General features: G+C 42.7%; 2 protein-coding genes across 4 annotated transcripts in view; both read left to right on the top strand.

Annotated features, from left to right (window-relative positions):
• The window catches only part of LOC147035499 (THO complex subunit 4-like), a 64,356-nt gene extending 49,009 nt beyond the window's left edge, over positions 1-15,347 (top strand). The window contains exons 5-6 of one of the 2 annotated variants that reach the window (XM_085899360.1): positions 8,997-9,129; positions 14,394-15,347. In XM_085899360.1, the coding sequence (XP_085755486.1) occupies positions 8,997-9,129; positions 14,394-14,408 (148 nt within the window). In that variant the 3' untranslated portion in view covers positions 14,409-15,347. The other variant, XM_085899351.1, reaches the window with a different exon arrangement.
• A 9,355-nt stretch (positions 15,348-24,702) lies between these two features.
• The window catches only part of LOC147035498 (uncharacterized), an 11,280-nt gene continuing 8,482 nt past the window's right edge, over positions 24,703-27,500 (top strand). For both annotated transcript variants that reach the window (XM_085899337.1, XM_085899326.1), the window contains exon 1: positions 24,703-24,958. In XM_085899337.1, coding sequence (XP_085755463.1) covers positions 24,842-24,958 — 117 coding nt within the window. In that variant the 5' untranslated portion in view covers positions 24,703-24,841. The remainder of the gene's footprint in view (positions 24,959-27,500) is intronic.

Raw genomic sequence — 27,500 nt, 5'->3', positions numbered from 1 at the left:
TTGTGTGCTTTCCGTTCGTCGCGAATAAATGTGCTTTATTGTTGAACTGTTCTCCCGCTTCGCTTCGTCTTTTCCTCCATTGAATCCCCATCTTGCTTCACGTAAAGGGTTGGTAGTGGGCTGAATACGCCCGATAATTAATCGAACCGTCGAGGTCGACGATAACACCGCTCGGTTATTCTGATAGTACGGAACGGGTCGCTTAAGTGGCCCGTGTCCGAAGTCGACCTGCGGCGAGGTGCGATCGCCCGGTCTACCCTCCGCGTGGGTACTTAGGTAGTTCGAATTTGGCGAGCAACCCTATCCCACGCGGGGGCTGATTGGCTCGATCGCGGTGAGACCGAAAGGTCCACCCGTGACTGGTTCCCGGCGTTAGTCCGAGAGGGTCACGACTGGATTGTCCGTCCGGTGGGCGACGTGCCGCGATTCGAGTTACGTGGCCGTCGCACGCCGGCGGGCGCGAATACCGTAACAATATATATATATATATATATATATATATATATATATATATATATATATATATATATATGTATGTATGAAGATCACAAGGGGAAAACCAGAGATGTCACTTTTTATAAATTTCAGGGTTATTGCACCTGCCAATAGTTGGCAACATAAGGTTTCCTCTCACAATATTACTTTAACAAATAACCAGGGGTGTCACATAATTTATATGGTATAAAGTTTAGCCGTGCAATGAAAAAACAAGTGTTGTCAAAGCTGAACAAGTAGAAACCCAGAGTTGTCAGTACTTTACTTCTGGTTATCTCCCTTTCATTCATGTTAACTGTTCCACCATAATATTCAGATTTGAGAAACTAAAAAATGAAAGGTTGTGAAACTTTCACAGCATAAACTCTGAGCACTACAATGGCCTATTTGGTTATATCATGGGCTCCGTAGTTGGTGCATATCGTGGTTCAAGCCTGGTCAAACCTTTATTGTGACATTTATGGGACCCACGCCGTGGCTTAATGGTTAGCGCGTCTGAGTACCCATCCTCATTCGATGTACCCACCGCCCAATCAACCTGCTTAGTTATATGAGGGAGTCACATGAGGTGACTTCGGCTATCGCGGGGGTGGTTTATCCTTGGTTTCCTCCCGGTTTTCCATCATATTAAGTAGTACGGAGTAAGAAATGGAGAATCCGTCGTCATATAAGCGAAATACCCTTGAGTATGGCGTTGAACACCAATCAAACAAAAAAACAATGACCGTTTAATGTTGAAAAAAATAATCTGTGATCACCAAAGTCATGTAATGTATGCTAATAACCAACAAGCATGAATTTGCTCCACATCCTGGGTTAAAATTGCATGGCAATTATTAAACAAGGGAATAACCAGTGATGTCAGTTTGCAACATTGATTCGTTCTTTGCTCTTAAATTAAATAACACAGAAGCTTGGCAAATGCTACATGCTTAATTTGATCGGCCAATGATCACTCTTCCTTTTACTGGAAAAGAAATCTACAGTATATGACAGTTATTAAACAGTCCACCAAAGTCTTGAAACTTTGTTTTTCAGTTTCTTCAAAATTGACTTATCCTGACATCTCTGGTTTTCCCCATTGTGGTCTTCATATGTGTGTAATTCCCTCTGATGTTTGTCCAAACAAAAAAGTGTAAAATATTTGCCCACATGCTACCTTCCATGGCCGTGTGCCTCTATCCCCATTTATTTCATCAGGTGTTAAGCTTGCGCAACATGATTTTGCTGAATGCACCATTTTCCCGGAATCTAAACCCACCCCCCCCCCCCCTCGTCCACGTTGGACGAGGGTTTACTGTGTCGAGTTTTATCATTTCTCTCCATTAGGCTCTCTTGTGTTTTCTATGTTCTATATCATAATGTTTTCACGATTATTATATACAAGAGGTCATTCCTCATATTATTATCATTATTAATAATTCACCTTTTGTTCAAAAGAATTATGAAACATTATCCTCTCCTAAACGTCCTACGTACTCTTTTCTTTCTTCTCCTTATATTGGTCTCCTAACCTCCATCCCATTCTCCCGTGCTCTCCTACCCTTTATTTTCTCTCATACCTTCTCCTTTCGCACCCTTTTCCCAGTTTAATTTTCCCCCCAATTTATTCCACTCCCCTCATTGCATTAGTAATATGTGGGATGGCCGATAACAATAGTAACCATAATGGTTATTTCAGTTCGTATTGTTTTGCTCGAGAAAGATAGCTAAATATTTGCAGTGAGGGTTATTAATTGAGCACATCCTTGTTTCAATGAGCAATTATATCTTTGTGTATGTTTTGCACTAGGGGGAAAAATACTTGGCATCGTCTAGTCAAGTGGTGCGATGGAGCAAGCCACTGCCCATTGCCAAGCTGTACATTTGCAAAGTTGCTGACTCTCAATTTGATGTCACGGAGCTATACAAGGCTTGGCAAGAAGCATTATGAACGATGGAGGAATGACTTGATGAACGTGATCCACGTTGTCCCCGTTAATATATGACGAAGTGATGGCTTGTCAAGAACCTTAACAGTAGTCCAATCGCGAGATTATTTACCAGTCTCATTGAACCCCGAATGCAAATGAAAGAAATTCATCATCTTTCATGAGAAGTTATGCTGAAAATTGCCTTCTGAAGATAAGTGGCTGCCATAAAAAAAAATCCTGAGGTGGTGCCGACAACCTCAGGCTTTGAAACTACACGGCTGCGGGAAAATGACAGGAAAAAGGAATGGAACCAGTCTTCTCTTGCTAAAAGCAATAATGTGGCTCATGATCTTGCCAGTACGCCAAGCATCTTGGATCAAAGACACTTTGAGTGGTGACAGCATAACCCCCCGATTAAAATGATTTGTTTGACGAAGTAATTTTTGTATTTGGGTTCAGCCCAGAATCTGTGAACACCAGGACACAAGAGTGGCATCAGATGAGCAGCATTGAAAGATGACCGGGTATAAAATTGTAGCCGTCATCAGTTGATTAAAAGTTAACCAATGTAAGAGTGTGTGTGTGTGTGTGTGTGTGTGTGTGTGTGTGTGTGTGTGTGTGTGTGTGTGTGTGTGTGTGTGTGTGTGTGTGTGTGTGTGTGTGTGTGTGTGTGTGTGTGTGTGTGTGTGTGTTCGATCTGAAGAAAAACTTTTTGGAAAAGTGAATGTGCTGCTAAATGCACAACTAAAAAAAATTCTATATAAAAGGCTTATTTGGTTCTGCAAAACATCAATATTTTCTCCATCAGTTGTTTTTGAGAACCAAAAGTAGTTGTTGCTTTAAACTTGGGTTTTTGACAAAACATGAGAAGAACTATGTACGTTGAAAATTTGCTCTATCTCACTCAGCATTGAAGCTTCATCAGACTTGAGACCTTTCACTCCTTTTTAACAGCCTCCCAATTAAATGAATGGACAAACGGTTCCCAATTTAATTGACGACCAATTCGTCAATTTTTAACACACACATCCTGCATGGAGGATGAAATGAAGTTCAGGTGTACTAAAGACATTTTCTTGAACAAATCTTTCTGATTATAATAATTGGTTGGTGCGTCTGTTAGTTCATCCAGTTTGAGCTGCTAGGGAATTTTTTGTTTTTTTCATGATTGGTGACTTGGTGTAAACATGAAGGAAGGTTGTTCATTATGGACAACGTTTGGCTGAATTCTTGAATATGTTGGAAACTTTATGTTTACTCTATTTTGCAGGAAAGACATTTTGAGGATTCCTCATGTTGGTGCCATCAGCACGTTTTTCTTAACTTTTATTTTCTTTTATCTGCAAGCAGGGCTCCATCCTTGACACCAAATTGTTATACTCGTGGTCTACAATGATTGGAAAGAGGGTTATCTGTTCAGCATTGAAGCATCTTTCCAAATAGCATGGCTTTGTGGGACAAGAAAAGTGTTGCAAGCATTATTATTTTGTACGGGGAGTGATGAAATATGCTCCGATTGAAGGAAAGCCAGCGTCGTCACCTGCAGAGGTTGCCGCTTCTCTAGTAGGACCAAGACGTCAGACGATTTCCCATACAACTTCTTGAAATGCGTCGAATGGAAGGAAAAGTTAAACAGACGTCTGCATTTGCAGTAACGACCTGGTTTAGCCAAGAAGAACGCTTTCGATTCCCCTGTTGTCTTCATCTTCTGAAACACAAGTCGCTTTTCGTCGGGCACGTTATTTATTGACACGGGTCCAAAGTTTGTTAGTTTCCAAAGAAAAGGAAAATGTTCTCAGCATGACACCCCTGTTCTCCATCAATCAATAAATAAAACTGGAATGAATTGGCCAAGTAATTGATGTTCATGCAACACCATCACGTTCTCTTGAACATGTCTCACTGAGCAAAATCAGGCCTCCACAAATGCAATATCGATGTTCTTGGAGAGAAACGAAGAAGCTGACCAAGGAACGTGGTTAACAGGAAACGGGTGGAAAGGAATTGTTGCCAAAGGAACTGTTGCAGAAAATCTTTCTGGACGTCTGGTTTTCACTGCCAGTTGTGCTGGTTAGCACAGAACTTGTTGTTCTACTTGTTCATATTGATTATTCTGCTTGGGGGCGGAATATCTCACATTACAAATGCAACAGTAAGGATGGGAAGGGGATAACAGTCGGTGGAGGGGTAAATTTGAGAAAGCAAATTGTTTTTCTTCAATTTTTGACCTCATTCACACAATCCTCCCCACGATTACCTTACCCTAAAATTCATATTCCACACGGGCTTCATTTCCTTTTCTGACCCCTCCCAACTAATAATTTATTTTCTCAATGTACTATCCACTTCTCACCTTTGCATTCATTATGTGTTGGTGACACGTGCTGTATTTACGAAGCAGAATAAATGTGCCATTGACAGATTTGTTTTGCTGTACTGATCCTTAAATGTACACAGTTGGATCGCTTCTGCTGGGCTTTACATTTTGAATCCTCCTTTGTACAGGAAGTCACCAATTTATCTTGAATCAATTTACGTCATTTCGATAGAACGTTAACACATGATGGGACAAAAGTCGATTTAAGTTGCCCATCCGATAAAACGTTAAAAAAATTAAGTACAGTACTGCAGTGCGCCTTGCAAAATTTTTTCAACACATTAGCACACCATCTGCCAGTGTAGAAGCGACAATGTCGCGTCACCTGCTCGTGGATATCTGACCGCATGGCAAGTGCTCAGTGGATGCCACACCGCTTTATCACCCAGTCTCACATGTTTCACCCTGTGGTGAGTATCTACTTAAGTGTACTTAAATATGTCTAGCCTGTACCTGAGTGAAAGCTAAGTTGAGGTGACCAATATTTTTTTACCCTGGCAACACATCCCCCCATTATTTTATCGCACTGCGAATGTGGGGAAATCGAATCCTAATATCCTCATTTCATGTAACCTCGCAGCTTTTAGAAATGCATCCATGACGTAAATTGGCGACTTGCTGCGCATTCATTTCTCATTGTAGGTTCTTGCCATTCATTTTCTGAGCACATATTGTGAGCTCCAGCATGCAGTGGCCTATCCTTCAGAGAGGATGTGAATTTGTCCATCATGTATCACATCGACACATACGTGTATCATATCGATTCATGAGATCCCACAGCGTCTTTCTCATATGATTTAATTATGCTGACGCTGTGGACGGGTTTTTTAATCCCTGTTCTGAAGCCTTGAGCCTCGCTTGGATAGAAACGATGCGATCCATGTCGACACAATAAGTTTTATTTATTTGTTTTTCTAACAGTACATTAGATAATTTCATCAGCTTGAGTATGGAATACACATATGTGACGTCACTTAAAGTTTGACTTGGACTTTTGTTTATGTTCGTAATAAGCCTTTTCCTCTACTTCCTCAACTACATTTGACCAAGCCAACAATGTTGTATTCTTTAACAAAGGACGTGGAGTCCAACGTGACCACATAGGAGGAAATGATTTGTATCTCATGATATCATTTGAATATCCATGTGTAAGCATTGCGAAACATTTACATACGTTAAAAAAAAATCCATTTGTTGATCTTTTTTTTTTTTCAACAATGTAACGAAATAACATCTTGGGGTCCAAAGTAACCCCATTTCCATCATCCAAAGGTTAAAGCAGGAATCATGGTTTTGGATATTGGTTACTAATACTTATTATTATTCTCCTCTTCCCTTTCTAAGGGGTGATGTCCAATGGCACCAAGCTTTTGCCCTGCCTTGACCACAATACTCATCCACTTCCCTCTGTCCTCAGCTAATGCTCTCCACTCTCCAACCACCCCACCTTGCTGATGTCCCTCCTCACACATCCTCCCATCTCAACTGCAGTCTACTCTTTTCCTCCTACCTTGCTCCTTCAACCGATCCGCTCTCTTTACCATTCTGTCATCCACCATCCACACCATGTTCAGCCCATCTCAGCCGACATTTCACCAATCTCTTGTCAAGCTCATCGGGACACACAAGTCTCCTCCCTCAGTTCATCCAACCTCGTTATGTCCACCCTTTTCACTCACGCTCCTGACCCAGTTGTTATCACAAACATACAGCCTCTGTTGTCTCTGTCAGCGCCACTGTCTCCAGACCGTAAATATAGGCCAGCGTTGCACACGACATCAGAACCTTCCCTTTAAATTTCCTTGATAGCTTTCTCTCTGCCACGAATCCCTCCACCCTCCACCATGCATTCGCACCCACATGAATTGTCCTCTGACTTACCATCCCCAGTCACTGTCCAACCCCCCCCAGATACTCAAACCTATTTCCCTGCCTGATCTCCTTCCCCTCCAACCTGATATTCATTTATTTTCTCTGCTGCCCGACCCACATCACCGCAATCTTCTCCACACTCATCTTCAGCCCATGTTTCTCAAATGCCTTTGTCCACTCCCCCAGTATTTTCTTGCATCTCCCACCTACTCTCCAGCACAAAAGCCAGATCGTCCGTAGACAACATTCTCCCCAGAATACCCCTCATATTTACCTTCCTGCTTCCCAGCTCCATCACCATGATAAACATGAGTAGACTGAGAGCGCTTCCCTGCCTCAAACCGATGTTTGCACTGAACTCCTCAGACATCCCAGGACCAACCAAAACTCTTCCCTTCGTTCCCTTGTACATCCCTTCCACCAACCTAACTTCCGGTACTCCTAGCCATCTCATTGTCGCCATCACTGTCTCTCTTGGGACAGTGTCATAGGCCTTCTCCAGGTCCATAAATCCCAATGACATTTCACCTTGCACCTCCAACCTCTTCTTCACCAGCTGTCTCAGCATGAACAACCCATCCACCGTTCCCTTACCTTTTCTAAACCCCTGCTGCTCTTCTCCAATCTCCATGTCCACACTCTTCCTTATACTCCCGTCCAGAATCCTCTCCATCACCTTCATGACATGACGTAGGAGCATAATGCCCTTATACTTCTCCAGATCTTGAACATCTCCATTCCTCTTCCATATCGGCACAATTAACCCACTCCTCCAATCCTCCGGAATTGAACCCTCTCTCAAACATACATTCAACAGCCTCTTCGTCCAACTGACTCTGACTTATTCTGCTGCAATTATCTTCTCTGCACACACCTCATCAATGATTGGTGCTCTTCTCGTCTTCATCATCTTCAATGCTTTCAGCACCCCCTCCTTCATGATCTCCACCAGCACCAATTTCCCTTCCACATAACATGGAAGTTCAAGCTCTCCGTTGCTTCCTCCCCTGTTCAATTTTTATTTTGCCCATCCAGGTGCAGCATCCTTACATCTGGTTGACTCTCTGTTCTTGATCTTCTCTATCCTCTTCCAAACCTTTTCACCAACTGCCTTTGCTACTTCCTCCGTCCACCATACCTGGTTTCTATCCCTTGACGATGCACCCTTTCCTGACGTCCTTCCACACAAAGCTTGTGCATTTCCCCAACACACCTCTCCGTGCTTTTTCCACTCCTCCTCCAAACCTTCCACTTCTTCACTAAGTTGCTCATACCTGGCCCTCATCATCTCCTTGTATGCTTCACCAACGTTGCCCCAATACTTCCCCCACCTAATAATCTTAAGACCCCTGTTCTTAACCTCCCTCGTTTTTTTCATCCATACCACAAACCACAGGCTTGTGCTGGGCAGTAACATGTTCACCCACCACTGCGTTTACAATCCTTAGCCCTCCACAATTGTCGCTTCCTTTTCACCACCAAATCCAGTTCTGTTCTATGATGTCCACTCCTATAGGTAATTCTGTGGGTTTCCCACTTTTGAGAGAATGAACCAGCAACAGCCATCCCATTCCTCACCACTAGCCCTTGACCCCCTCTATTCCTGGTTCCCCAACAAAATTTACCAACACATTCCTCTTCACCCATTTCCACTACTCCAATGTGCACGGTAACTTCCCCTGCAATGCACAGCATCACCTCCAGCTCAACCATTCCCATCATCCTCTCCAGTGTGTCCCTAAATTCCTGCTTCTCCACCCCAGTTCTTCCCGTTTGTGGCCCATATACCAACATAACACACTACTTGTCTCTGTTTCACCACCCATGTCATAACTATCCGTTCCTCTCATCTTTCCACTCTGACCACCTGCTTGCTGATCTCTTCCGGTACTAATATTCCCATGACATTACTCCTTCCATCCCCACCCGTGTGCAACATCTTGTATCCTACCAATCCTACTTGTATCCTACTTCTTTGCAACAGGATACCTGGTTTCCATGCCCTGATTGTCAAATGTTTATTGTAACAACCTTAGACTTTTTTGACACAAGACATCCCTAAATTAAATTCATGCCATGCTAAAATGTTTCCTATACTGCACATAAAAAGTAAAAAGATGAAGGAAAAAATTAGTTCTAATTTATTGCTTCATAAGGTTTTGGAAATGAATTATATTTATATAGCTTCAAATTATTTGTTTAACTCTGTCTAATCATTTGATTTTTTGATTCCTGGTGTGAAATTTAAGTAGTCGTATCTTTCGCATTCAGACAGGCCCTGCAACTCAATTGATTGATTGTTTTTTATTGATCTCATTTTATGACTTCAATCCTTGCAGCGTTGGCCCAATGAGATCGAGGGCACAAGGAACGGAAGGTCGTTTGGGCCGTGGTCGTGGTCGAGGCAGAGGTTCACGAACTCTGCTTTCTGCTGCGGAACTGGATGCAGAGTTGGATGCTTACAATGCCAAGGTATACGATTGCCTTAGTCACTCTGATGCTGTCATTGCTCGGTGACAGGTCCTGTAGTTTTTCAATCTTTTGAGAGACTTTTGTCCTGTAATCCTGTAATCATTTGTATTACTTGTAGGGGGATTCAGTGAGATTACAGGAGAGAAATAGTCCTGTAATCACTGAACACTGTGATTGTTTTCCATCCATATGTTATTGCAGTGGAACCCTCGATCCCACAGTTATGTTCCACCGGACCATGTGTCGGTTAAAACGCGATGAAAATTTAACAGAAATTGATGGGAACAGCAAGATTTGGTTCCACACGGTTTGATAACATTTTAATTGATAATTTAATTCTGCAATCCATATAACCTAATATAAATAAGCATGAATAATGTTATGAAACAACAAATACAGAATCTACTAGAACGGCACTCGGTGGAGCGCATACCTCCGCCAGGCTAAACAGGTTATATTCTGTATCCTACGGATAGGTCAGATCTGCATCTGAACCTTAACCAAAATCAAATTGGCTTGTTCTTGTCACGTACTGAACCTGTCAACGAAGTTTCGTCTGAATTCGTCCATAACTTTTTTGAGATATCGTGCTATATATCGTTTTGGGCCCCATTTCTCAATGGTGGAGAATCACTTACAAAAAATTTAAATAAAAACTCTCAGATCCGGATCCTGATCTTCACCAAAATCGAATCAATTTGTCCTTGTCACACACCATACCCATCCACCAAGTTTCATCTGACTCCGTCCATATCTTTTTGAGATATCATGTTCACAGACAGACAAACAGACAAGACACAAGGGTGAAAACATAACCTCTGTCCACCCTCAGTGGCGGAGGTAAAAATTAGTACATTTTTACTAATTTACTATAAATTAGTAAAAAAAACAACATTTTTTGCAATCAGCGTGAAAATTTTCCGAACTTTTTTTTTGTACGTTCCATTGAAACGTGATACAAAAATGTGCGATGGAGTTGTGTTCCATTGAACAGTAACATCAAAAAAGCCGAGAGCATACTGGGTGATATTAAAAATGACTTTCCACAAATCGAAGGGAATTTGGGACGATTGGTAAAAATTGTTATAAACTTATTATGAGTCCTTTCCATATCATCTTGAATGTCCCATCCTTCCCAAACAACATCGTCATCAACAACCGAAAACCCTTTCACAAATGTAGATTCCATGTTTGCTAGCTTTCCCCTTGCAGCAGAGGTGGTTCACAGAATATCGATTCATTTAAATTTGCTTGTTCTATGAATGAAACACGGAATTTCACTTTTTTTAAAAGGACATAATGCAGGCATCCCAGACTTGGTGGTGTCATATCTAGAGCATCCCTCAGAGTCTGGGAGGTCGGCAATTCAAACCCCGGCCGAGTCATACCTCGGACTTAGAAAATGGTATGTGCTGCTTCCTTGCTTGATGTTCAAAATTTTAAAGGATAAGAGCACGGACAATCCCCATAGGTTCGGCATCCATGGGGAGGAGGAACAGTGAAAAGTGGCACAATTGTTGTTGTGTCGATGGTACTCATAGTTCCCTGGGAAGCGACAGCACTCCCCCCAAGCTCGGTAGCTATGTTTGTCTCGTCTAACAGTCTTGTGGTGTGTCTTGTATGGTCGTCTGTCTGTCCATGTTTGTGTGGCAGTTCCACTACGAGCCTTAGATTATGTAAAATAAAAGAATTTTTTTTAAAAGAGTTTGGCTGTACGACTAAAGAGTTTTGATCACTCGCACATGCACCCCTTCAATATTTACCCTTGCCAGAGGAGAGGTTATTGCATTTGGGTCCGTTTGTTCGTTTGTCCGCACAGAACTTTAGTGGTTTTCTCCACAACCGTTTGTCGGATCGAGACGAAATTTTCACCATTGGAGCGACTCATGTCGAATGCTTTTATGATAATTATGATGCCATAGGTCAGGTGGTGTGGCAGCCATGTAGGAAAAACTTTGGACCTCTGTATCTCTGAAACCGCACCAAGGAAAAAATTGAAACTTGGCACATGGCACATACTCCTCATGGGGAAAAAGTATGATTTTTTTTAATGATGTCATGCGTGCCTTTATGATGTCATCATTGCATATGTAGAGCGCTAAGTCCAATCGATATGAAAAATTTTGAGGGTCATCAAGGGATAGATTGTTCCACAGATAAAAAAAATTGATGATTTCATCAGTCACGTGTTTCAGCAGCCGTATTGTCTTTTTTTTTTTTTGAAACTCTTAAAATCCCTGAATTAGCTGAACAGATCCAGGTGAAACTTTGCATGGATGACTGACTGCCTATCCATGAGGAAAAAAAAAGTCACACAAATGATGTCATAGGTCACATAGTTTGGCAGACATATTGTACTTACCCTAAAACCTATAAAAAATCTTCTTCTCCAGAATGGCTGGACAGATCAAGGGGAAACATCACAAAAATGTTCCCCAAGCCTTGGGGATACCAGCATATTCATAAATGATTGATGTGGTCTGGTAGCCATATTGGATTGAGTGAAAATCTTTTTTTTTAATTCTTTCTCTTGAACAGATTCATCAATCTACGTGAAACTTCGCAGTTATGATCTAGCAGTGATGGCGAATATATGTTTTAAATTTCAACCTGATCGCCAGGGCAATTTTTTGTTGTGCTAAAAAAACGTGAAAAGTTGCACGAAAAAGTAACTTAAAATCCATGCCCAGAGGTTGCTGCAACGACCAATTTCCAGTTAGTAATTTGTTTATTAAATTTTCAAAGCAGGCAAGTCGGCAATGATGCACAATTTTCATGAATTCAGCAATGATGTGATATTTTACAAGGTTTTTAAAGTCAGTATTAAATAAAATTGTTCAAATTCACAGTTCATTGCTGTGATTGCAATACACAGAAATGTGTTCCTCAACGTTTTCGGGCGAGAAGTTACGGTCCTTCACGAGTTTTTTTTACATCGAAAAAGAGCGTTCAACGCTCACGGAAGTAACTTGACACTTTCGCAACTTTGCGTACAAACTTGGTGGAATGTCATCGCTTGCCAGAACCATGATCTGCTTTATGTCGTTGTTCTGCTCCAAACGCCTCTCCAAATGAGATGCTGTCCCACATGGATCACTGCCGAAGCTGAGCGATTTCAGATCATTGAAAGCATCAGAGATCGTATACATGGAACTTTTGCATTGAGTAACCAGCTCAATCAGGCACTTGTAGTCACGATCTATACTGAGCAAGTCCTTCGCCAGGTGTTCTGATGCTATAGCTTCCTTCGCTCTGGTAACAAGCAAACCATCACCTTGAAATTCCCCAACGATTCTCTTGACATCTGGCAAATTGTCAGCATTGTAGAAAGCCGCATTTAACCAGCTTGCCCAGTGGGTTACGATGAGTTGAGGTGGTTATCCAATTGCCACAAACAACTCCTTACGGTCTTTGTTCTTGACAACAGCACTCTTGACCCTGGCGATCAGATTATTGATGTCAGAGAAGTGGGCTCAAACCTTTTCGGCACAGTTATGAATGAGATGCGAAGTACACGTGACATGGAGTAGTCGCGGGTAGATTTGCTTGAGGTGGCATCCAGCAGCAGTCAGGTAACGCACAGCGTCGCTCAAGTGTAGAACAAAATTCGACCGATCAGACTGTAGCGTTTTGACGGCATCATCCACTGCATGTATTACTGTCCGTAAGTTTACTGATGCTGGAAGCTGCTTGCAGTGCAGCAGGAAAGGCTTTTCTGGTGATTTGACATTGCCCACGAGAGTGTTGATGTACTTTACACCTGCCACCTCTGCTTCATCAATGACAATAAATATGTTCTTCCCCTCGAGCAAGTTCTGGATCCACAATGTTTCTTTCTCTGCGATTGATGCCACTCGCGATCGGCAACAGGACTCCGAAGGTGCACTGTCGCCCATGAATTGAAATAGTGACTTCACCTCTGGATTATTGAGTTTGTGGAGAGGTATATCTGCTGAAAGAAAGCTCGTAACTTCCCGATCAACAAATTTTTGTCCCTTGCTCACTTTCTCAGCTCGCAGCAATGTCTGTCGAAGTTCATTTTCAGCATCCTTGGCTTTCGTGTGTTTTGTACTGTCACGATGTTTCAGAACACTGAACCGTCGTTCGTGGTGTGCGACTGTAGAACATAGCTTGCAGAACAAACTGTTCCCAGAAGTTACTATGAACTCAGTTGGAAATACTGTTGCATAGGCTTGTACTTTTGCAATAGAAGCAGCAGCTTCCTTGGGCATAATTGGCAAGTAAAGCTGACATCCCAATAATGTAGATTAAACTCGATATTTAAGCAAAAGGAGGAAAGATATAACAACTTGATAGCAAACAGGAAGACCACAGCAACACATGACAGGAAGTCATTTAATTCAATGCACCGGTGATACTCGATCACAATGTTGTTTTTATCGCCGCTTCACTCGGGTACGACGCCACATGGCCGAGCATTCAGCAGATTTAGCCACTCGAATGTGATTCACGCCGGAAGTTGCACTTATAATGGAAAAGTTGAAAAGTTGCACCAACGAGGAAAAGTTTCAAAAAAGTTGCGCTTATAACTCCCTCCAACTGCATCCTCAGGCAAAAAGAGAGCGATATCTTTGCGTTTCAAGACATGGGAATGCCATGAACAAAAGTTGCAAAAAATCGCTCGATGTGATCGGACACATGGTCTGGCAGCCAGATTATTTGATGTTTTTTTTTTAATCTATGTTCTTTTTTTGATTTTTTTCAAATTTATTAAGGCTCACTTGGCTGTGTCTGGATGGGTTTGAGGGAAGAGGATTAACAGCTGAAGCCCGAATCCTATCCAGGTTCCTCCTGATGACTTCATCTTTGCTTTTTGCTTGTTTGGGTTCCTTCTGATTACTCCAATGGAGGACTGTACCAAATTGGTCATCCATTTGATTTGAATTGAATTTATTTTAATCCCATTCTAAATTCAATTGAATAATAAGAAACATCATGGGTCAGGGTCAGGTGTCCAATCAAAGCGGGGTTGCATCAAAGCGGGACGTCTTGCTAACCGGTCATCACTGCCAGCAGTTGAAAAGTGGCAGTTTTAATTGTCTGTTATTAATTACGTAACATACCAGTACACAAACGCCCCCAAAACAAGTCCTGGCGAGGGTCTGTAATCACTGATTGCTCTTTTTCTTGTTTATTTTGTGGACAGCTCTGCTTTCGTGCCTTTTACTGCAAAATGAAGTTCGGTGAGGTTTTAATTACTGTGGACAAATGATATTGGTCTTCCTTTCCTTCTTATTTTGCAGATGGATACAAGTTAGAAGTTTGAAGACATCCATTGAAAATGTTCTGGTGGTTTTTTTAGTGTTTTATGTTTTGTTTAATACTCGTAGTAGTTTAATAAGTGTGGGTTTCTGTCCAAACTCGGTGACTAATTTGACTTCTACGTTCGCCGACATTGCACAACCCCACTTAGAATGCTTTGACAGTTTCAAGTAAATTTCTGTCGAGACGCAAGAAAAGTGCTTACATTGTTTTTCTTCGAGATAATTATCTACTTGCAACTGCTTATTTGGATGTGTGCATGCCCACACATGTACCTGCCACGGACCGGCTTTAACCACCAATGTGGCATCAGGAACAGCGGCGTGGGCACCTCCAAATAATGCACTTCATCATCTCAGATGGGAACATCCTTCATTTGCAGTTTATTAAAAACCGTTCGACATCAATTATATCCCAATTTCAACGTGATGCCACTGCCGCACGCAGTCTGTGTGCATGCGTCGACAAATACTACAAACAAGTGCAAGTGAAATTGATAACAATAAAAAATACCTGTTTGCTTCCTGAGAGGAATTTACTTTGATTTCCAAGACCACAGATACTTTGGCGATTATTGTGTTGTGTTTTTTTTTTGTTTCACTTTTGTGTTCTTCGAGATTCACACAATTGGTTGCTCTCACTTGCCCAAGTTGTTCATCTTGTTATTTTGGTTTCTGTTCTTGTTTGTGCCTTTGATCGAAATTTGACATCCATTTTTTTTATATTATATCTTCTTATTCAGTTCTTACCAGCTCACATTTGCAGTCAAATCTCCCTGGAATTTTGGATAGAGAATTTTTCTTTGTTATATTTTGAAATCATCAACTCATGCTAAAACAGACAGGAAAAGAATAATGTTTACATGTGGAACAACAGTGACTGCAGTAGCTTTTTATATTTGAACTTGTTTATAATAAATGATTTGTTTAAAACCACTTTGTATTGCTTTTCTTGTATTTTAACCTCACCCATTCCCAAAGAGACAGGAGTGGCTGCAGTTCGTTTGTAGTAATATTTCCAGGGATGTTTTTTAAAGATCTTCATGAGGTTCTTCTTCATTCCTATTGCTTCAACCATCACTGCTACAATTTCAGCATTCTTCAGCTTCCAAGGTCTTTTCACTTTGTTCTCAAGGTCTTGGTATTTGGTCATTTTCTTGATTTCTGCATTCTTTGGACCAAAATTGCTGTGCGTGCGTGCGTGCGTGCACGCGTGCCCCATTGGTTATCTCCATATGTGGGGTTCAGAAGGTGGAACGGAGCTCTCCCAGGTTTCAATGTGTGTGTGTGTGTTATGTGTGTATATATTAATATGTCACACAATCAATATTTGTATGCAATCTTTACTCTAATTCACGGACCAGTGTTTGTGTATTTGTTTGTTTTGTTTGTCGTGGTACTCCTCCTACAGTTCTTGGCTGATTACATCCAGACTTGCTACATAGGATCAGCATGACCCCAATTAACGTATAGGGGTGTTTTCGTATTTGCTGGTGGGGGGCGGGGGGAGGGGATGCAAATTCTCTGTAAATGTGTATCGTGTAGCACAACCTCCAGGTGGGGGAGGGTATTACAAATCTCCACCATTGGTATTCATGCATGGTATTCGTATCCCCTCGTTTTCTAGTACAGTGAGGTGTTTTGAATTATAAGCAGTGGGTATATTTTTTTTTCCCCATGCATGAAACCCAGGTTTTTGATTTTTTTTTTTTTCTGCCGATACAGAGCTGTCAGTTGCCCATACACCACAAAAATAAATATATGCATCAGAAGAACATGTTGCATGCTTGGAACAAGATCGCCCGTAGGGCGGGTACTGTGCTCTCATGGATAATGTCATGTATAATATGTGTATCAAGCATGTATGTGAAAATCACGATTCATGCATGTGTGTGTTCGTGTCGTCGCCACCAGTCGTCATCTCCACTCGAGTCTCTAAGACTGAATGGAGCCTTCCCTGGTCCTGAAGCATCCATCTTCACCCCAGCAAGGAACCATGACTCGTGCACCAAGCCGTCTCCTTATCCATGCTCCATTTAACGGCTCCTTCCCCTGGACTGAAGCATTCACCTTCACAGAAAAGGACCATGACTCATGGACCAAGCCGTCTCCTTATCTGTGCTCCATTTAACGGAGCCGTCAGGTCAGGTTTGGGAGCATGTGCCGGAGCATCGTGTCGCTGTGCCCACTTTCTGCCGGTACTCCATGGGTCTCCGTCTGGCCATCCCTCAGGCAGATGCCTGGCCCATCTCCTTGATATGCCAATAAATTTGCTGCAACCCTGAGGCACGTGGTCATCCTGTTGGCCTCCTCCACTCACGAGGCTCCCTCACTGAGAGAATCTGGTAAGCAGGAACAGCATCAAGAAAACGAGCCACATATCCATACAGCCGCAGCTGACGCTTATGGACTTTACAGGTAACACATCTCATCTGAGTCTCTTTCAGCAACCGCTCGTTGGACACAAAGTCTGACCAGCGACAGCCAAAGATTCTCCGAAGAGACCTGGTACCGGAGGAGTTTAGTCTCCATCTCAGATCCCTGATCAGAGTTCAAGTCTCATATCTGTAGAGCAAGACTGGAAGCTCCAATGATTTAAAGACTCAGTCTTCCGTCCTGCATAGGTATCGACAGAACCACAATTCACGGACCAAGCCATCTCCTCATCCATGCTCCGTTTCCCCCTCCACCCCCGAAGTGGCAACGATGTAGATCCACGCAACCTCCCGTCTCGCCTCCCGGTTATGCCTGGCCATGCCTAGTCTCGGTCTCTTCCTTCTCAGTCTCTTCCTCTTCGGTCTTTTCCTTCTTGGCCTCTTCCTTCTCGGTCTCTTCCTTCTCAGTCCCCATCCTTCCTCGATGGGATAAAGTCGGCAAAATCCAACAAGCCGCAACGCCAGGGTGTGTGTGTGTGTGTGTGTGTGTGTGTGTGTGTGTGTGTGTGTGTGTGTGTGTGTGTGTGTGTGTGTATGAGAGCGTGCGCCATCTGTACGTCCCTCCCCGTCTGCACACAGACCTGTAATATAGATTGCTCATTCTCAGATCTCCTGACATCTTTGTACCCAAAGGTCAGCATTGGTACTGTAAATTATCTTGCCTTGTTGAGCAACTGTTTTGAGGACCTGTTTATGCACTTGTGGAAGATTGATTAGAACAGGAAGAACTTTTGTTGGAATCAACCCAGTTTTAAACCTTTAGTCGGTCATCTTCCTGGTCAGGCATTTAAAGATATATATTTTATGAAAAAACTGGCCTGGCTCATCACTAAACGAAGATTATTTTCATCAAGCGGAAGGGAGTTTGAACTATGTATGTTGAAAGAGCTTGAACTTCAAACATAGCATTGCTTATTGGTTACAATGTCAGAATTGCTGGAGAAAATAAATGAAGAAACCTTTTTTTTTTGTGAGATTGTAGGGTCATATCCAGGACTCCCATGACCATGGAGAGCATAAGTTCGTTTGAGGATGGATTTTGGTACTTTGGGGTATTTATAGAAAAAAGTGAGGTCCTATGCCCCTCCCAAAAGTGTGGGCTCACTCCACCAGAGGGCAAAATCCAAAATGGCCACTGGTGACCATCTTGGAAATTACACAATTCCATAACTCTTGAGTAAAATAACTTACAGACATAAAATAAGTGTCGTTTTTTACTAATTTAATGACTAGGGGTCCATTCCAGTGGTTATTCTTTCATTTTGTGGTCATCTTCAATGTGAAATCCAAGATGGCCACCAACAGCCAAATTGAATATATGAATATTTCACATCTTCCAAACCAGTTAAGGTAGGAAGACGATTAAGGTATTGTTTTCAAGTAATTATATGGCGGGAAATTCATTCCAGGTGTAACTTGTCGATTTGGGGGACATTTTCACTATGAAATCCAAAATGGCTGCCAGTGGCCATCTTGGAAATTTTTTTCAAATACATAAATCTTGAGTAAATTAGCATACAGGTATGAATTATGAAGTGTCTTTTTGACTACAAATTAATTCCAGGTGTTACTTGCCCATTTTGAGGTCATCGTCAGACCTGAAAATATGATCTAGGTTGTTTCTAACTCATTTTTATGGTCATTTTTGCAGCTCATTCATCATTCAGCTCATACCTTTCGTCATTAATCTTATTGTTGGTGATGTACTTGAGCCAGCAGCGATGATGGTATCGTATCTCAGCTGCAAATGGGTCAGGTGTGGCGTCAATCAGTTTGAGAATGCGATCTCTCATGTCCATGTCGTCTAGTAACACGGTATGCTGTTTAAACACGTTCCAAGCCTTTTCTTGATTTCGAAGATACAAAGTATTTAATTTCTGTCCAGGATGCTTTTTGTCTTCTGGACGCATGCACCAGACACATAAGTATTTATCATGTCGATGCCCTATACTCGAACGTAGACGTTTCGGTGAAGGAGCTGGAAGGGGATCAGCAGTAGCAGATTTTGGGGTCTTGGACGCAGATGTAGATTCACTGCACACACAGGAAAAAAACAACAAGGTATTGAGTTAATGTGTGGTGGTAATAACTAGCAAACACAAGATCAATTGAGGAAATCCAAACCCAATAAAACAGCAGGGTTGATCAAAGAGGCAAATGCAGACACAACAAATGAAGTTCAATTGTCAATTTTGCACCTCCAATTATGCATAAAAATGCACAAGTGTAAAGAAAACATGAAACCAACAAACTCAACGAAATAAAATAGTGAGCTGGAACTAGTGTGAACAAATAAGCAGGAACCGTTCTCCCAGCACAAAGCAGAAAAGGTCAGGGCAAAACAAGGCCAACGCAGTATTTAAAGCCTACCTGTAGAACTGCAACTGTAGGGGTTACCTGCTTTGTTCACTATATGCAGATTTTCGCTTTTCAGCTTGCTGGAGCTTTCTCTTTCTTGAAATAGACAGGTAACATTCCTTGTGCATGTAAAGACCTTTATGTCCCTTTTCCCAGTTGACACTCTCATACACCATGCCAAACCTATCTTGCCTAACTCCAATTCACTGCTTTTTCACACAAGCTTTGCCACTTTCCACTGGAAATCCCATCAAGTGAGTCTTCCTGATCAATATGATCACCACATTGCAACACACATTGAGGAGGAGGGTTGCTACTTCTGCTACTGGTTGATTCTTCAAACATGTTAGTCTGAACTCAGTTAATTCTGTTACTCAACAGTTGGGATGTGATGTGATGACTGATCAGTTGTAGTGGCAGTCAGTGGTCTTTTGCTAGCAGAAATCCAATGATCATGTGACAAAATAAACAGCATAATTACTATAATAGTAAAAAGCTACAAAATTTTAGAAGATGGGACATATTCAAATATTCAATATGGCCGTTGGCAGCCATCTTGAATTTAATGTTAAAGATTACCGCAAAATGAGACAATAACCACTGACATGGAATCCTAGTCATTAAATTAGTAAAAAACGACACTTCATGTCTGTAAGTTATTTTACTCAAGAGTTATGTAATTGTGTAATTTCCAAGATGGCCACCAGCGGCGATTTTGGATTTTGCCCTCTGTTGGAGTTCGCCCACACTTTTGGGAAGAGCATAGGACCTACGCCACTAGTGAAACGTGCATGGATTTATCCATGGCGATGTACCTTCGGCCCTCGCTGGCAGCAGCGGATTCTCCACGGATAGTGAACGTCCTCTCGTTTCTACGGCCAGCGAAGTTGCGATCGAGCCGAGGAATGTACAGTGCGGGCCACGTTAGCGCGCATGGAGCAAGCGCGTTGATCGGCGCTGGTCGAACACCTGAGCGAGCATGCGGGACCCTTGACCGGTCGCCCGGGCACGGCCCGGGGGCCTTTGCAGGATGATTCGCGTGCCAATTTCGGTGTGGGTGATTCGTGTCCTGGTGTTAATTTTCTTGTCCTGATCATGTTGTGGGGTCGGAGCGAAATATGTTCGCTGTCTGGGATGGCCTTGCCAGAAACGAAGGGAGGCGGTTTCTGGCTCAAGCTGGCGGGCCACATGAGGGGTCTGGGCCAATCGGAGCGCCCGATTCAGGTGATGCCGTTACGATTCAGGGAGGCCCTCCCTCCGAGCTGCAAATCCTATAAAGGTCAGAAGTCCCTCCGTCTCTCTCTCTCTTGCTTTTTGAGTTTTTCCGCCTCTCTCTTGCCTCGTCAACACCCCCACGACCCGCCTCCTGCTGCCCGGATGCCGCCTCCTCGTCTCCGCCCACATGATGTCGACCCCACCCGCCTACCTGGTCCCACCTACTACTCCGTCATCGCACTCTGGACTCTGCCCCTTCTTGACTCAAGCTCCTCCTTTGCGGTGCCCAATTCCTGGTTCTAAACTTCCTCTTCATTAGGTTTTCTGTGTCTGTGTGTGTGCGTATGTGTGTGTCCTGGCACCTGTCTGCCTAAGTAAGACTGAAGAAGATCGTTATTATTATTGTTATTAATTTTGTGTTAAGTCTGCTCTGTGTCCCCTTTTGTAAGTTTGACTTAATAAATCATTGTTAGGAATGTTCCCTGCTCGTTTTTGTCTTTTCTTAAATTGATCCAGCAAGCTCCAAATCCTAGTTTAGCCGGGACTTTATTCCCAACGATCCGTTCCTTTTAGCCGGTATGTCCTTGGCAGTGTCGCTCAGCTTCATCCAATCCGGTAAAGTGATCCGGTCCGGTAGAGTGATCCGGTTCGGACAAGGCGTACCGAGGGCGTGTTCCCCGGTAATTAAACCACATGATTAATTCGGTAATCTGATTAACCCCTAGACGGGAGGACCCCAGGTCCACGGTCGGTTAAGCGACCTGCCGCATCACGGAATTATCCGTGTGCGATGGCTTACAATTCCAGGGAGTCTGGTGGGCACCGAGATAGCTTCCCCCACCTAGTGGTCTTCTCACCTGACCCCTCGGCCCACAACAACATTTACCTCCACCACCGAAGGTGAAGGAGATTGTGTTCACCCCTCTCTGTCTGTTTCTTACTTGCAAAATCAAAGATTTTTCAGGTATGTTTTCGTTTTCGTTTTCGTTTTCAGGTATGTTTTCAGGTTTTCAGGCATGCTCACCGCTAATTTTGGTCAGTCGATTATACTATTCTGTCTGTCTGTCTGTTTATCGCCTACAGGTCACAGTTTTAAACCAATCGTCATGAAACTTTACCAAGTCGTAGAGGTCATCTCAACTGAGAAGCCTATTGATTTTGAGGTCAAAGGTCATCTTGAGGTCAAATTTTAAAAATCATTTTTCATACCATTGACTTGAAATTTGAACAAGATCTGCATACTGCATCACTGAATTGGGAAACCAACTTTTTGTGGCCAAGAGGTCAAAGGTCAACTCAAGGTCAAACTTCTAAAATCAATTTTTATCTGAAAAATCGTCAATTTTCATCCGATAGCCTTGAAAATTAAACAGCAATTTCATAGTGCATTACTGAATTGGGAAACCAACTATTTTTGGAATCAAAAGGTCAAACTTTTAAAATCATCAATTTTCAAATGAAAAATTGTCAATTTACATCCTATTAACTTGAAAGTTGAACAGGATTTGCATCGTCCATTACTGAATTGGGAAAGCAACTATTTTTGAGGTCAAAGGTCAACTGGAGGTCAAACTTCTCAAATCATTTATTTCGATCTGAAGAAGAATCAATTTTCATCAGATTGACCTGAGCTTTGATTAATATTGTCAATTTTAATATTAATGAAATGGACAATTTGATGTATCCATGGTAACCATTGGAGAGAGGGGTGGATTTTGCAAGTATCGTGCTCTGCACGACATCTTTTTCTTGTTTGTCTGTTTGTCTATATGTGCAGGATATCTCAAAAAGTTTTTGATGGATCTGGATGAAATTTGGTGGGCAGGTTGGGTATGTGACAAGGACGAACTGATTCGTTTTTGGTGAAGATCCATATCTGGATCCGCCGACTAGAATTTTTAAAGTGATTTTTCACCGTTGAGAGATAGGGCTAAAACGATGTATAGCACGATATCTCAAAAAGTTGTGGACGGATTCGGACGAAACTTTGCGGACGCATTGGGTGTGTCACAAGGAAGAATGGATTCAATTTTGGTGAAGATCCTAATCTGGATCCGATAATTTTTTTGAGTGATTCTTCACCATTGAGTGATTCGGATAAACTAATATCTAGTACGATATCTCAAAAAGTTGTGTACAGATTCGGATGAAACTTGGTGGACAGGTTGGGTGTGTGACCACAACGAATTGGCTTGATTTTGGTGAAGCTCCGAATCCGGATCTGGATACGAGAGTTATTTAATTTCTCCAATGAATCTTTACCATTGAGCGATGGGACCAAAAACGATTATGTAGCATGATATTTCAAAAATGTATTGGGCCTGATTGTTCTTGTGGATCAGGAATGATGTGGTGGAGGCATGCGCTCTACCGAGTGCCCTTCTAGTTTCGAGTGTTTTTGGCAGCACTGACACCGTTTGAATATGGTTGATTGATGAATTTGAAATTTCTCAGATACCCTCAAAAACTTATTTTGTAACTTTATCTGGGGTGCGTTCATCTTGTAGATATCTATTACTCATGGCATTATATCACGACAGTGATTGGCTGAATTATATTGCCATAGCAACCATATCGGTAACTTGGCCAAATCTTGAACGATATTCGAAATATAGCCGACATAAGCTTTCATACAAGAGATATCTTCTATTCCTCATCTGACCAAAGAGGCAGAGGATCTATAGTATCAGCCCCTTGTATTCATGTTTTTACATCCTCGTGGAGGATCTCTAAGTCTTACTCACGTTATTGTTGTGGACTTTTTTGTTTCACAGCCCACAGTTTTCATCGAAACTTCCTGAAACTTGGCGTATATCTGTAAAAATACCCTGTGCAGACAGTAACCATCTCCGATTTTGAAAATTCCTCCGAGAAAAAAAGTTATGACGTCAAAATATCTCCGCTAATGGAAATCGCCTAAAATAATTATCTCCGAAACTTGGCAAGCTTTTTGAATTCTGTTTCCGGGAATCGAACAGGGCATTAGCAGAGATGAATTACCGCACATATGATACATCACTATGACGTCGTATCAATTTTTATGACGTCATTCCTATTTTTTGATATTTTTTGTTTCACAACCCAGAGTTTTCATCGGATCTTCGTGAAACTTGCCATGTATATGCAGAAAGCCCACGCGCAGGCAGAAACCATCTCCGATTTTGGAAATTCTTCCGAGAAAAAAAAAAGTTGTCATAATATCGCTGCTAATGGAAATCGCCTAAAAAATATCTCTGAAACTCGGCAAGCTTTTTGAATTCTGTTTGCGGGAATCAAGCCGAGCATTAGCACAGATTATAATTTATCGCAAACCTGATACATCACAATGACGTCATATTCGTTTTTATGACGTCATCATTAAGAGGACGAGGATCTTAGCTCATTTTAGCTTGTTTTTCTGGTGATGAGGGCGCTATCTCAGGCATATCGATGGGTTTTATTACTCATGATGCAGTGCTCGGGCGCCATATTGGGTGGCAAGCTGAACAAGCGAGAAGAGGTCAACTCGGACAAATAATTAGCGTAACCTTTCATTGCAATGAGTCAGAATAACGAGATAAACGTGCTCGAGATAGATAGTGGAGCTACTGATGCTGTCATCGTCAGTGAAGTGAACACAACCAACATGGCAGCGCGCACGGAATTATGGGATATCTCTGATAACCCTCCATTGCACTGTGGTGTTGATGCTCACATGAGAAAAGTGGTGCGGCATTTTCACTCGTCTCCTTAAGGAGTGGTTGTCCATGACACAGCAATGTTAACGTGGCACGTTTCAAATTGTACCCTTTAACGTTTATACAGGACCTTCATCGCAGCCTGAAAGACGCCATTGAAATATTTTTTTATTACCGATTATAAATATTTATATATGGAGAAATAAAAAACGTCGTCGTGCGTTGCTCTTGTTACTCGTGAGTGTCTCTTTCCTAGAACATTTTGAACGACCGTCGTATGTTAAATTTTTTTCAGACATTTTCTTTCTTTTCCTCACTTCTTTTGCATGCTCTTCCCTGCCTACGTCACACGCAACGGAGGTTTCTTCTTCCTCATCTCGTCTTCTTCTTCTTCTTCTTCTTCTTCTTCTTCTTCTTCTTCTTCTTCTTCTTCTTCTTCACGCCAACCGTTCAATTTGTTGTGCGACCTCGAGACGAAATTTTCATGTTTTGCAAATGGAATTAAAAAATAAATGACGAGGATATGTTTTGTTTTGTAAGTAGCATGTTGTTTTTTTTTTAAATTACAAACGAGAAAAAAAAAATGAATCCCGTACTCGACTCCGTTTTGGGACTGACCAATAAACAACAACAGAGATTATATCTTTTTCTCTCGCGCCATCTTGTCGGGTGTTTTTTTTTTTTTTTTGCTGCGCTCCACGGATCTCTGGTTTTCAGCGCCTTTGGCTCCGCACGTTCGGTCACAATGAGCTACGCACGTCCTCCTCCCGACGTGGATGATATGTACACGCTGAAGGTGGACAATTTGACTTACCGAACCACGGTCGACATGGTTCGTCGTGCTTTCGACAAATACGGCGAGGTGAGAGGACTCGGGCTCGAGGGCCCAAAATGGCTCGTTTTTTTTTGTCTCGTCGAGTGTGTGTTAAATAATGTGGTGAGAGAAGGTGAAGGTTTTTTTTATTTTTTAATCGGAGAGTGCAGTGTGACGACGTTGAAATGGAACAAATAAATAAATCGATAAAAATGAACGAGCGAGTGCGTCGTGCTGTGGTAAACTCGACATGAGGCGAACCGATATTTTCCCGCTTCGCACGAGTGCGGCGTCGATCCGCCATTTTCCCCCTTTTTTGCGCACGTGCTCTTGTTGCCCGTCGTCTCGTTTTTAAAGCGTTTCTTTGATAAAAATTTCAACATGTTCACTCTCGAATGTACATTATATATGTATATATGTATATATATATATATACATAAATTTATCTGTATTTATATTAAGTGGTGTTGGTGAGCAACTAATTAATTTATTGATGACAAAGGGGGAAGACAAAAGAATGACTGGTATAAATGGAAGAGGGAGTGGGATTGGCATGAGGATCCGAGCAGCGACGGGTTTGGAATTCAAGTGGTCGAGGCCAATGGAGGATCGAAATGACCGTGACGCACGACGGGTGCAGGAAATGTTTCATCGAGGAGGAGACTTTGGGATGAAGGAATGGAGGAGAGCATCCACCTTTGGAGTTGGAAGGGAAAGCAGGTGTGCGTTTCTGGAAGCTTGCAGCGAAGAGAGCAGATCCTGTGACTCGGCCTTCTGACGGGAGATGCCAATCCGATGAGAGGCTTCGATTGTCCGACCGTACGAGTTTGGTGGAGCAAGATGGGCGTGGGGGCGGGGGGGGGGGAGGGGAGGTCATCAACACCAGCCTAAAGTGGGGAGCCAATACTCTATGGTACTTCGGATGAAGATGACCACGATCTTTTCACAAGGAAATTTTTTCACATCATGCCTGTGCCATCAATACCAGATTTAATAAATCCTTCAATACCCCCTCCCTTCGCGTGCAGCCTTTTGGGCTGCTACACTGGTGCTCATTTTTCGCCAACCTCGGAAGGATGACAGGCTGAGTCAACCCCACCTGGTGTTGATTCAGCGGGAAACGGGGCTTGAACTCAGGACCCTTGGATCCTAAGCCAATACCAGGTTAAATCTTAATTGGCATTTTCCCTTCCTTGGCTATTTTTGCTTCCAGAATCTTGATGGTTGCTGCAGACTCTAAATGTGGAAGGGATTCTGCCTCATCACCACAACTTTCCGTCTTGTCTCCAAGGCCATCTCCACTCGTGGCTCGTAGACTTCCTCTCCTGTCGCGGTCAATGTGTGGCCCATATGGAGTTCTTTCATCCTCTCTTCCTGTCCAGGCTGGAGTTCCTCAAGGCAGCGTTCTAGACCCTGTTCTTTTTTTGGTTTTCATCAATGATCTTTCCAACTGACTGGAAAATTCTCTATCTCTTCGCTGATGACTCCACTCTCTGTCGTACCATCTGTCGTCCCCCAGATCAGCAAGAAGTAGCTTCTACGCTCACTGCAGATCTGGATAAAATCACAAATTGGTCCAACACGTTGAACATGTCTTTCAATCCGGACAAATCTTACACTCTCACTTTGTCTCTCTGAAAGAACCGTTTGGAACCCCCCACTCCAAATATACTTTCTCGACAATCCTCTGAAAGAAGTCCTTTCTTTCAAGCTTCTGCGTCTCACTATCTGCCATGACCTTTCCTGGGAAAGCCACATTTCCAAGCTGACCTCCAAAAAGCTAGTCACCGACTGGGAATCCTCCGTCATGCAAAGTCCTTCCTCGGCCCACCTGAGCTCCTGACCACATACAAAGCTTTTGTCCGCAGCCTGATGGAGTACTGCTCTCCCCTCTGACTGGTGCTCCTGCCTCTCACCTTTCTCGGCTTAACGCAGTGGAAACCAAGGCATTTTGAATCATTGGCATCTCCCGCGATGAGGCTGAGTCTGGGCCTCTCACTCTCTCATCGCAGGCTTGTCGGTGGTCTTTCTGTCTTCTACCGTCTCCTCTCCAGTCTCGCCCCCCCCCCCACCATATTTCCGCAGTTCGCCCAAGGTCAGTCAACACCCTTCTGGTAAAACTACCAAAATCACGAATTGCTGCTCATCTTCACCCTTTTATTCCTCTTTTTTTCCCACCTTTGGAATAAACTCCCTCCCTCTGTTCAATCCCATTCTTCCCTCCAGGCCTTCAAAACAGCTGTTTACCACCACCTCTTATCATCCCCCATCCAAATCCTTGATCTTTTCTCCCCCTGTTAATCCACCCCAAACCCATCTCCTTCAAATTCCCTGCTTTCCTTCCTGAAAGTCCCCGTAATGCCCATATTTTTGTACCATGTGTTCCCCGCCCCATCCCTCTCCCTTCCACAGATCTAATGTCTCTGTTCCCCAATGTTTTGTCCTTCCCACTCCCGCCCCTCTTGTCTCATGCCCCCCTTGCTGTGCGTTGTGTGTTAGCTCTCACACGAGCCTCGTCAAGGTATAGAAAAAAAAAACTTCTGCCTTTATTTCTTTAATAACCTCCGCCATCGAAGATCGGAAGTTACTG

Source organism: Eptatretus burgeri, chromosome 1 (assembly GCF_056783735.1).
Source record: "Eptatretus burgeri isolate ZD-2024b chromosome 1, Ebu_testis_v1, whole genome shotgun sequence".
In the NCBI taxonomy this organism is placed as follows: domain Eukaryota; kingdom Metazoa; phylum Chordata; class Myxini; order Myxiniformes; family Myxinidae; genus Eptatretus; species Eptatretus burgeri.
This window is presented reverse-complemented; position numbering and strand designations above follow the sequence as displayed.